The 10,923-nt window shown below is 39.6% G+C and overlaps 1 protein-coding gene across 1 annotated transcript; it reads left to right on the plus strand.

Moving 5' to 3' along the window:
- Positions 1-1,813: 1,813 nt before the first annotated feature.
- Positions 1,814-10,893, plus strand: paics (phosphoribosylaminoimidazole carboxylase, phosphoribosylaminoimidazole succinocarboxamide synthetase). Its single transcript, XM_033964734.2, has 15 exons — positions 1,814-2,252; positions 2,468-2,938; positions 3,127-3,189; positions 3,579-4,178; positions 4,598-4,675; positions 4,967-5,124; positions 6,991-7,030; positions 7,105-7,302; positions 8,078-8,256; positions 8,335-8,514; positions 8,780-8,893; positions 9,562-9,645; positions 9,722-9,902; positions 9,977-10,135; positions 10,612-10,893. Exons 1-15 carry the CDS (start codon positions 1,880-1,882, stop codon positions 10,776-10,778), a joined length of 3,045 nt encoding a protein of 1,014 aa, XP_033820625.2. The 5' UTR covers positions 1,814-1,879; the 3' UTR covers positions 10,779-10,893.
- The last annotated feature ends 30 nt before the right edge of the window (positions 10,894-10,923 follow it).

Below are 10,923 nucleotides of genomic sequence, written 5' to 3' on the forward strand. Positions count from 1 at the left end.
CGATCTTGCCATGCAGTGTGTCAACCACAAATGGCTGACAGTTCTGCAGCTCTGAGAACCCAGTAGTTGAGTACCGTGTGTGGCAGATTCCCAGGTTTCCATGGCGCAGTTTCTGGAGGGCTTCAGGGGGAAAGGCAGTGCTCACCAATCCCATCCCCTATACAGGATGCACAACATTGTAATACAGACAGAAAATTGGCTTTAATATGTGAAAGGTGGTTCTAGGTTTTGGCAAAGTGGTAAAGTTAGAACTTCAAGAATTTACTTGGATTAATGCAAGCAAACTTGGCAAATTTACAGTTACAGTTGTAATTTTGGGCATGGCCTTTAAAACATGTATCTGGAAGTGTCCCATTAAAGAGTGTTTCAAAGTGTTTTTGTTTTTTTTAATTACTGGGATATGAATCAACTATACTTAATTTATATATAAACAATATTAGGTTTTGCTGATTTTTTACAGTTGTAATAATATTAATATAATATCAAATTAATCTTTATGATCTTGTACGGGGCATCGGTTTCCTGTTCCAATCATTCCTTTTTACAATGCTATACTATTATATCCCATACTGTATACAAATGTGACTTATACATTAACTTAAAAGGCTGTAATAAGTCATTTTCATGCAACAAACCTGGACTGACATGTCTTTACCTTGTGGGCGGTGTATGTGGGTGGGCTGGCTCCATTACTTGTGACGATCCCTGCACTCTCCTGGCCCCTGTGGAGGCAACCAAGTCGCATCTGAATCACAGTTGCAAATAGAAAGCATACATGTTGTTTTAGCAAGATGGGACATGTTAAGACTTTAACCATCTCAGTGCTATTTGAGCCCAAGGCGAATGGCAAAACTGGTTTCCAATGACACACTGCACCATCTCAGGAAGAGTTGGCTTTGAAAGTGACAGGATAAAGTGAATATAAATAAATAATATGGATAAATCTGGACAAATGATGTGAAATCGTTTTACAACTTTAACATGTCAGGAAGTATTGCTGTAATCACACTAGTTACATACCATAATCTGACTAAACTAGGGATTTAATTGATTATTTTATTTGAGAAAACACATTTTTTAGCACACCAGGTCTAAGCAAAACCCGTCCCCAACCCTCAGTTCAGCATCTGAGAATCCATGTGTGTCCTTTATGTCAAGAATGTATGTAGTGAATGCATTATAATAAGCTATTTAAGGATGTTCAACATGCTTGATTGTCTTGTGTCATTTAGCTAAAAAGATAAAAACACACTCACCAAGGTCATGATTCTGGCCTGATCAAAAGCCTCTTATTATGCAAATGTGGGGAAATGAGCTGAAAAGGTTTAGGCAAAACTGCCACACCACACAATTCAAGTGACTTACAAAGCAGTTTTTTGTAATAAAAAGGCAGATGTAATGAGGCTTGCTAGCTCCCTGTCTCAGGAGGCAGAGCCGGATGGGGGATGGTAAAGAAGAGAATCTCTTATATCTAACTGTCCCAACTGTAGTAAGCAAAGGTGGTTCAAAATTGATGTCCAACCAACAAGATCCAAATCAGAACAACAACACCAGAATTAGTGTACACCCCTAGCTGTGTTTGTAGTAGTCTGAAAAGCTCTTGAGTAAATCTGGAAAAACAAGCCACTTGTTTTTCACTCTGAGCTGCCATATTGCTGCAGTTTCTCAGTCTATTCACCAAGCTGCTTCTCAAATTACAGCCGGCCCCTCCCCCACAGCACACAGCTTAAGCCAGTCATAAGGCAGCTCTCAGGAACAGAGGCGTAGCTAACGGGCTTAGCCGCCTGGTTGCCTAGGGAACGAGGCAGCAGTGCCAGACGGGGGATGGTGCAAAAGACAGAAAAGCAAAGCAAGCGTTTCATTTGAGGTCAGCTCAGACATGGAGAAGAGAGCACAGAAACAAAGAGGAGGTGAGAGTGTCCCGGTGGAGAGCGCGGTGCAGTGGGCAGAGGCTGAGGTGCTGGCCCTGATGAAAGTGTGGAGCGAATTAGGGCCCCGAGAGGAGAGCAGAGCCACATACGAGCTGCTCTCAGACGCTCTGAGGAGGCTCAGGGTGCTGCGCAGCTGGAGGGAGTGCCAGGCCCAGTGCAGGAGTCTAGGACTGCACTGCACCAACACCAAAGAGGAGGACCCAGGGCTAGACTACAACCCAGAGAGGCACAGGATGGGCCCCACAGCAGTGAAGGAGGACTGGGAAGACGAGCACGGAGGGGGCAACACCAGAGGAATGTTCCAGTCACCAATGCAGGAAGGTAAAGAGTCAGAGTCTAGCATGTGAGTGCAAAGTCCACACACATACCTGTAAGGAAAGTTTGAAAGTTGTTCTGAAACTCACTGAGCACAAAACTTATCAAGTACATTTGATTTAGAAGTATATTTATATTATAAAACAACATTGAACAAAAATTGATATCATTGCCACATTAAAATGTGTCCCAATTATTTAATATTTTGTAATTTTTTACAGGAATGAAGGTTATTGTCCATCGTGCACTGTCCTACAATGCTGGCACCGCTGAAGAAGGTGGTCGTCACTGGTCGGATGATGAGGTGAGAGCGCTCCTGTGTGTTTGGGCAGACAAGAACATCCGGGAGCGCCTAAAATGTACACTACGCAACAAGACCATCTTCCAGGAGATGTCCCGTCTGATGGAGAAAAACTTTGGGATCGTACGCAATTGGAAGCAGTGCCGCACCAAATACAAGAACCTGAAGTATGACTACAAAACTGTGAAGACAACTCTTGATGCAGGTGGCAGCAGCAGTGTAGCGGGACCCAACAAGTACATGAAGTTTTTTGAGGAAGTGGAGGCCATAATGCTGGATCATGGGCTAGAGAGGGGGTCCCTGGACATGCAGAAGAGAGTGTTTGATGGAGAAATGGCAACATTAAATACAACAGGCCCTGAAAATGAGACGGTCATTGAAATAGATGATGGTGAGCATTATGATGATAGTGAAATTTCACTATATTTTTACTACATTGTTTTACTATAGTGGGATTTAAATTGTAGTTTGTTGAAAATAGTCTTTATTACATTAATAAAATGTGAATAAATCATTATTGAATATGAATTACAAAACTAGCCATGTTTTTTTTTTTATTATTATTTTTAATGTTGATAGATGACAACAGCGATGAGTATGATGGTGATGGAGAAGTGGACACTGGAAACTGGAAAGGAACAGGTAAATATAAATCTGACATGAACAACTACAAATAATCAGAATCAGAATCACTTTTATTGATCCCCGAAGGGAAATTCTCTTAGTTACCAGATGCCACAACCACAGGATAGAATTTAAGAATAAAAAATAAAAGTCATTTAAATAAGAATAAAATTTGTGCAATAAGAATAAAGTGTCATGCAATAAGAAATAAAGTGTCAGTGTTTCTAAAGTGTCAGTGTTAAACAAAATAAATAAATAGATCACCTCACAAAAATCACACACTATTTACATCTATGTACAAGGTGGAATAATGGAGTATTGAAGTGAAACAATATTTTACTGAAATTGATAGACAAGCAGCTTTTCAGGGCACTAATATTTACTAATCTGTCTTTATCACACTGCAGATGCATCAAGCTCTGACCAAATCCAGGTGGTGACCATTTCAGACACGGGTCGTAACTGGAGTGACCAGGAAGTGAGAGCTCTCATTCAGGTTTGGTCTGATGAGCGCGTTCGAACACAACTGGAAAGCTCCACCAGAAAGAGGGACATTTTTATCCAAATCTCAAACTTACTGATGCAGCAGGGCATTGAGCGTGACTGGAAACAATGCCATACAAAGTACAAGAACCTCAAGTACCTGTACAGGTCCCTACAGAGGAGCAGGACAGAGAAGTCAGACCCAAGACACCTAATGCGTTTCTATGAGGAGTTAGACGCCATTATGAATCGTCCCAAAAATAACAATATCAGCAGCTCACCACAAGATACTACGTCGCACATGGACTATAACCTGGACACTGCACAGATCCCCACATTGGACAATGATGACCACACAGATGCATATTTACCAGATGTTAATAATGTCACATCTATTGCAGCGCAAACAGGAAGCACCTCTGAATCTGGGCTCTCCATGAGCTTTGAACTTACACCCAACACTCAAGAGGAGGGGACACACACAAACAGAGAAAACTGCAAGGATAAACAAACTAATCACACTGGTAAGACAGTAAGCAGAGTAAACTTGAGGTTGAAATCAGTGTTCACTCATCAACCAAAGAGTGACAGAATCAATACTGGCTTATGTGCATGATATCATTGTGTCAATCAGCCCCACAATTTCAAATCTACCCCAAATGGATTTTAGGCATAAACTGCAAGATTTGTTATGAAATACAATCTCATTTGTTATGAAATGAAAGACAACTTGCTTAATCAAATCACAAATATCTGTACAGTTCACTACATGATTCAATTTACTCTAATGCTAACTATTATAATGACAATATTTGTTGCAATAATTTATAATAACTTTTGTATTTTTTCACCACCTTTTCATTTTAGGGGTACAGATCTTCTTGTACAAGTTTAGTAACTAATGCCCTTTTAAAATAATGTCCTAATGGTTTTCTATCTGCAGTGCAATTGGAGAAAAGACCAGAAAGAATAAATGTCCCTTCAACAAACCGCGGACAAAAAAGGAAAGCAGAGGAGCAAGGTTAGACTTCTATTTTCTGCAGTTACCACTTTGTCACATGACCTTAACAACTACCTTCTGTGACTTGTCTAATCTAGTCACTTGGTCTCATGATGCTGACATGGACCAATAATGTGGTTTACAAGTAAATCTATGGTTATTACTGCAAAAAAAAGCTACCCAACTCAAAATTGTATCTTATCAGAGCAAGAATGATCTAATGATCAGTCAAGAAAAAGTCTTATCAATAATTATAAAAACATGAATGCCTCCAAAGTAAATATTATGATACTTCTTCTCTTTACTTTTCAGCGCCCACAGCCCAATCCATAACAGGAAAACGTATTAACACAGGAGTCAGCACTGTCCAGAGGGTGGATTCTTGCAAAGAAGAGCAAGTGCACTTTCCCATTATAAAAATCAATTCAGTTCATTCAATGGCTTCTTCTGATACATCCCAAGACACCCAGGTAAATGCCAATCAATGAAAAATTGTCTGTTATAACTTTGATTATGTACAGGGAAGAGACAAAAATTGATAAATATTTGTTACATAAAAAAAAAAAAAAAGTGTAGATACATTCAGTACTATAGTAGCATACCACTAGTGTTAAGGGACAACCTTGTTCTTTATTTCATAATTGTATATTTGTTAATCAATTTATTTATTATTATTTATTTATTTTGTAAATTGAGTTTCATGTCACTGGTGTTACAGCTTTTTGGAAAACAATCACAATTGCAATGATAAATAGGTTAGTAACACCAATGACAATATAGTGTAACACCACTGCCTCTACATTAGAAAGCTTCTATTTTTTTAATAGGGGGCGGTAGGACTAGTGATTGTAACACCAATGACAAATTTCTATAAAATGTAGCTTTAATCTATTGTTTCTCATCTCAAAAGTAGCATTCTGTATCGTATTAAGATTGTATTGTTTCCCTACTGAACCCATTTCTTTTAAGAAAAATGCTTTATACTGCTGCAAAAGAGCATAATACCAGTGACGGTCCAAACTGAACCAAGGTAAAATTTGATGTTGGAAAGCAGTTTTTTTTTTTTTGCTCTTACTAATCAAAAGACACTCACAAATGTTTCACAGAAAGGGGCTTATTACTTGGTCTTGCTTGGTTACTTTCTGATCTCAGAAATATTTGCTCACATATTTTTAAACATACAAAATACTGTTCAGTAATGCAGATAACACCAATGACACAAAATCAGTGGACAGATATTTTTGATCAATTATTTCAGTGGTATTCGTTTCATGTTTGAAAAGTTTTTCCAATAACCAGATATGGATTTTTATATATGTTTACCAAGAGGATAAAAACTAGGGGTAGGGTCATAGGGTTGTTGATAAACCTAATACATTCTTTAAAAATTACAAATTATTTATAAATACAAAATTACAATCTGAAATCATCATCATTGTACAAAAGTATGCTGGACTGAATATTCTGGGCTAGATTGAGTATGATATTTTGAGAAGTTTTGTTTTTTTTTTTTTTTACTTTGCTGGAAAGTGAGTGGGACACGAGGCACAAGAGTAATGTAGATGGCATTTTCAAAAGAATATTTACCTGTGCTGCAAAGCTACAAGACCCAGTGTCAAGATCTGGGCGACCTCCAGCTGGGTGGGCCACTCTCCGGCTGCCACACACCCGAAAACCCCGCACTCTTCCCCTATCCCAGACTCTTCAAACTCCATCTCCCGCGGCGTGCGTCTGCTGCTCCTACGTGCGTCAGTACCTCGGGCTTCTACCACGTGCTCCCAAGTTTGTGCAACAACGTGGTTTAATAAATTGACTAAAGCGATCGTGACATTTTGCTCCAATTGTCCTTGAAAAGTTCAGGCGATGAAAAAATGCGACTTTCAGATAAGCAAAAAAGTTCCCGAGTTTTAGCAGAAGATTAGAGGTGCTCTGGTGGTAGCTCATGAATCAATCAACATTCGGTTGATCAATAACACGTGGTCTTTAACGATAAGAAAATAGATATTAGCAAGATATTTAGCAAGATATTTAACACTTGTTCATTAAACTGATTCAGTCTATGTTCTAGTTAAAAAGAATGCGAGCAGATAGCGATAATCTCGAAAAAGTTACGCATCCTCCTCTCACAAATATTTGACGAACGGGGCATCTCCTCGTCACGTGGTAGGGAAGGCTCTATCTGATTGGTCAGTCTCATCAGCTGGAGTCATTTGATTGGCTTAGAGAGCACGTAAGAATCCTCCACTTCCCTCTTTCAGGACTGCACGCTTCTTGCAGCATCGCCATCTCCTTCAACTTCTTCCAAAGTTTTTATTTCATTCATTTCTTGGTTTTAGGATCTCGGACTCTTTCAGACGACAATGGCATCCACACTAGGTAAAGTATTTATTGCATCTTGTCGTTGCAAAGAGGCATTTTCTAACGCATATGTTTTAATTACGCATTTTTAGAGATAAAAGTTGGCCAAAAGTTGAACGAAGGCAAGACGAAGCAGATCTTTGAGCTCGTGGATCAGCCCGGGCAGGTCCTGGTCCAGTCCAAGGACCAAATCACGGCTGGGAATGCTGTGAGGAAGGATCAGATGGAGGGGAAGGCTGCCATCGCCAATAAAACCACGAGCTGCGTGTTTAAGCTGCTGCAGGAATCTGGTGAGACAATGTGACAGTTATAAAGGCAGCAATAAATATGAGTACACCATGTCCAAAAGTTTGAGCCGACCATATGACTTCATAGGTAGGTCCCAATCATGCAAGTTACTCAGCTTACTCCAAATAACTCCATCTGCACTTTTGTACTAAAGGTAATAATTTTGGAAGCCTGCCAGCAGTTCATATAGAGTGACCCAGATGTTGCCAACTTGAGGAAACATAAAAGCAACAGGGACCTATAAAGTAAAGGCAGGCTTTCAATAACTGTTCATGTCACCAATACAAAAGACAAATAAATATATTTTTATCCTCCAAATGTAATGGATGAACCCACTATTATATTTATGAGATCTTCATTACGATAATGATTAATGTGTTGTACGTGACCTCTGATAAAGGGTCACGAGGGGACTGAGGTGGTACTCTTGAACAAATACAACTTTTAGCCTATTTACCTTTGATACTTTTAAGAGCCTTGCACACACTGGAGCTGGCAACCATTTGGTTATTACTGACTTCAAATGACTTGAGGAAATTTTAATAAAAAATGGTAACTTGTCTCACATGAGGTCACTCCTGTGTCAGCCGACTTCCAAATAACAAGCTTGTGACGTTGCTGCATTCAATTCAGAAAGATGTGACCAAACGTTAATTATAGGACCATGACCAATGAAGCACCTGATGGACAATTGGATTGTCCATTTTCTACTTGTATATTATATTAGCAATAAGATATGCAATTGAATAATAATGCCTAATGTTTTTATATTTTCAGGTGTTAAAACGGCCTTTGTAAAACAGCACTCGGACACAGCTTTCATTGCAGCCCATTGTGAAATGATTCCTATTGAGTGGGTCTGTCGTCGTATAGCAACAGGTTCTTTCCTCAAAAGAAATCCAGGAGTCAAGGAGGGTTACCGCTTTTCTCCTCTCAAGATGGAGATGTTCTTCAAGGTCAATTTTCTACATTTTGTACCTGGTATACTGCCACATTTTTGTCATTGTGTCTAATGTTACCCAAATGTTTACCAGGACGATGCCAACAATGATCCCCAGTGGTCAGAGGAGCAGATTCTTGCAGCCAACTTCAACCTGGCAGGACTCTCGATCGGCAAATGTGAGGTGGATATTATGAGTCGCAGCACTGTGGCCATTTTTGAGATTCTGGAGAGAGCCTGGGCCACTCAGGACTGCACTCTGGTCGATATGAAGGTGAGCCGTGCAATACTGCCCTCTGCAGTTCAATGGAAGTGGTAGGTTGAAAAATATTTTTCAAGATGAACTAAAAGCAGTTATTTAAATAAATGCTCAAGAGTAAAAACATTAGATGCTTCAATGACATGATCAGAAATGTTAATGGGCAGTTCAAGCATTTAGTAATTAGTAAACTGGTACATCAATCTAAAACGCATACTGCTGTATGTAGGTGAACAATGACTATAATTGTACAATTTTACAATATCTTGTTGCTTTTCAGATTGAGTTTGGTGTGAATGTAAAAACTCAAGAGATTGTCCTGGCTGATGTGATTGACAATGATTCCTGGAGGTTGTGGCCGTCCGGTGATCGAAGCCAACAAAAGGACAAGCAGGTACCCATGATCCAAATGTAGTTTTTGTTTGTCCCAGACCTGAGTCTTTGGCCCTATTTCACAAAGCAGGTTGAGCTAACCCTGAATGACTCTGAGTTATTCTACACAGACAAGGCCAACTCGGAGTTTCCTGTTTCAGAAAACAGGTTTGGAATAGTTGGAGCACTCAGAGTTTATTCACTTTGAGGCTAGCTGAGGAGAGAAGCCTTGATCAATGGATCCCAGAAAAGAGGATTCCGCATGGCAACGGTAAACCAGAGGAGGCTTCAAGTTGCATCTTAAAGGGACAGGAAATCACATGACTGTGGACACGTTAAATTCAGATTATGATCTTGATACATGGGATGTGAAGTACCGTAATACTTGAATGACTAATTAGTATCATGTTTTCACACTTGCATTTTTGTAGCTCATTAAGTACTATTTTACAACTTTAAAATTATTTTGCACACCATCATTTTGCACATAAAGCTCCGATTCTCCTTCTGGGGCAGACTCTATTCCTCTTTTAGAGAAATAAAACCTGCTCTGAACCAGGCTAGATTCAGAGTGAGTTACCATGGTGACAGACTCAGGGTTTTCACTCTGAAACTGAAAACTCAAGAGTTTTAATCCTGAAAAGAGGTCAACTCAGTTTGACCTTGGCTTCTTTATTTGTCCATCTCTAGGTATATCGAGATCTTAAAGAGGTCACACCTGAAGCAATGCAAATGGTGAAGAGAAACTTTGAGTGGGTTGCAGAGAGAGTGCAGGTATATTTTGCATTTCCAACATCTTAATTCAATATAATGACTCGATTATTTGAGTTTAATTTTACTATGTTTTCAGCTTCTGCACGAGTCCCAAACTAATGGCCGAGTAGTTGTTTTGATGGGCTCCACCTCGGACATGGCTCACTGTGAAAAGATCAAAAAGGCCTGCACTTCCTATGGCATTCCCTGTATTTTGAGAGTGACCTCTGCACATAAGGGCCCAGATGAGACGCTTCGCATTAAGGCTGAATATGAAGGTTTGCATAGATTTATCTTTTTCAGAGTGGTGTGGTGAAAATCTAGGATTTGTCTTCACATGTTAATGTTTTAGGTGATGGCGTGCCCACTGTGTTTGTGGCTGTAGCGGGTAGAAGTAACGGTCTTGGTCCAGTCATGTCCGGAAACACAGTTTACCCAGTGATCAACTGTCCTCCTCTCACTCCAGACTGGGGAGCGCAAGATGTGTGGTCGTCTCTCCGCATGCCAAGTGGTAATGATTACTAGTAACTCCATGGGTCTACTGGAAAAACTCAGATTCTCAATTGATGAGAGTATTTTGAGACTACAATCAGAAAGGGATTTGTTTATCTATGTAGCAGTGCTCATATATGGGTTTAGTGTCTTAATTGTTCCTTTTCATGGATTTTTGCTTTGTTTGATTTCGATTTCACTCACTGCTTGAGGTTGATCTTTGTAATGGCTAGGATCTGCATATGCCATATGATTTGATGGGCAAAGATGTGTCCTTCACAATGTAGCCCAGAATATCAGACCAAAATATTTGGGTCATCATATTGGCTTTTTAATAGACACCTCCCTCAATGTCATGCAACTCATAATCCGCTTACCTGTTGTACTTGATTAAATTAATTGAAATTGTGTCATTACCTTCACCATCTGTTAATATGTAGGCTACGTTGGAGGTAAATGGATACATTCCATAACAAAGTATGCTTCTCTTCATAGGTCTTGGCTGCTCCACCATCCTTTCTCCTGATGCTTCAGCCCAGTTTGCTGCACAGATCTTCGGATTGACCAATCACCTGGTGTGGTGCAAACTCAGGGCATCCATGCTCAACACCTGGGTCTCTCTAAAGCTGGCTGACAAAAAACTCCAAGCCTGTAGTATCTGAGTGTTATAAGCTCTATTTCCTCTTTTCACTGTCTTTAGTTACTTTTGCCAACTAACTACTTATTTTTTCCATACTTTTTAATTGTTGCATTACATTAAAACAATAGATCTCTTAGAAAGTGTTGTTGACTCTTGTATTTTTTTAT

The sequence above is a fragment of the Periophthalmus magnuspinnatus genome, chromosome 4 (genome assembly GCF_009829125.3).
Source record: "Periophthalmus magnuspinnatus isolate fPerMag1 chromosome 4, fPerMag1.2.pri, whole genome shotgun sequence".
Taxonomy (NCBI): Eukaryota; Metazoa; Chordata; class Actinopteri; order Gobiiformes; family Gobiidae; genus Periophthalmus; species Periophthalmus magnuspinnatus.

Coding starts and splice junctions, on each gene's coding strand:
- paics (XM_033964734.2), top strand. CDS start 1,880: ATGGAGAAGAGAGCACAGAAACAAAGAGGAGGTGAGAGTGTCCCGGTG. Junction 8,257..8,334: donor AGATGGAGATGTTCTTCAAG/GTCAATTTTCTA, acceptor AATGTTTACCAG/GACGATGCCAACAATGATCC. Junction 8,515..8,779: donor GCACTCTGGTCGATATGAAG/GTGAGCCGTGCA, acceptor GTTGCTTTTCAG/ATTGAGTTTGGTGTGAATGT.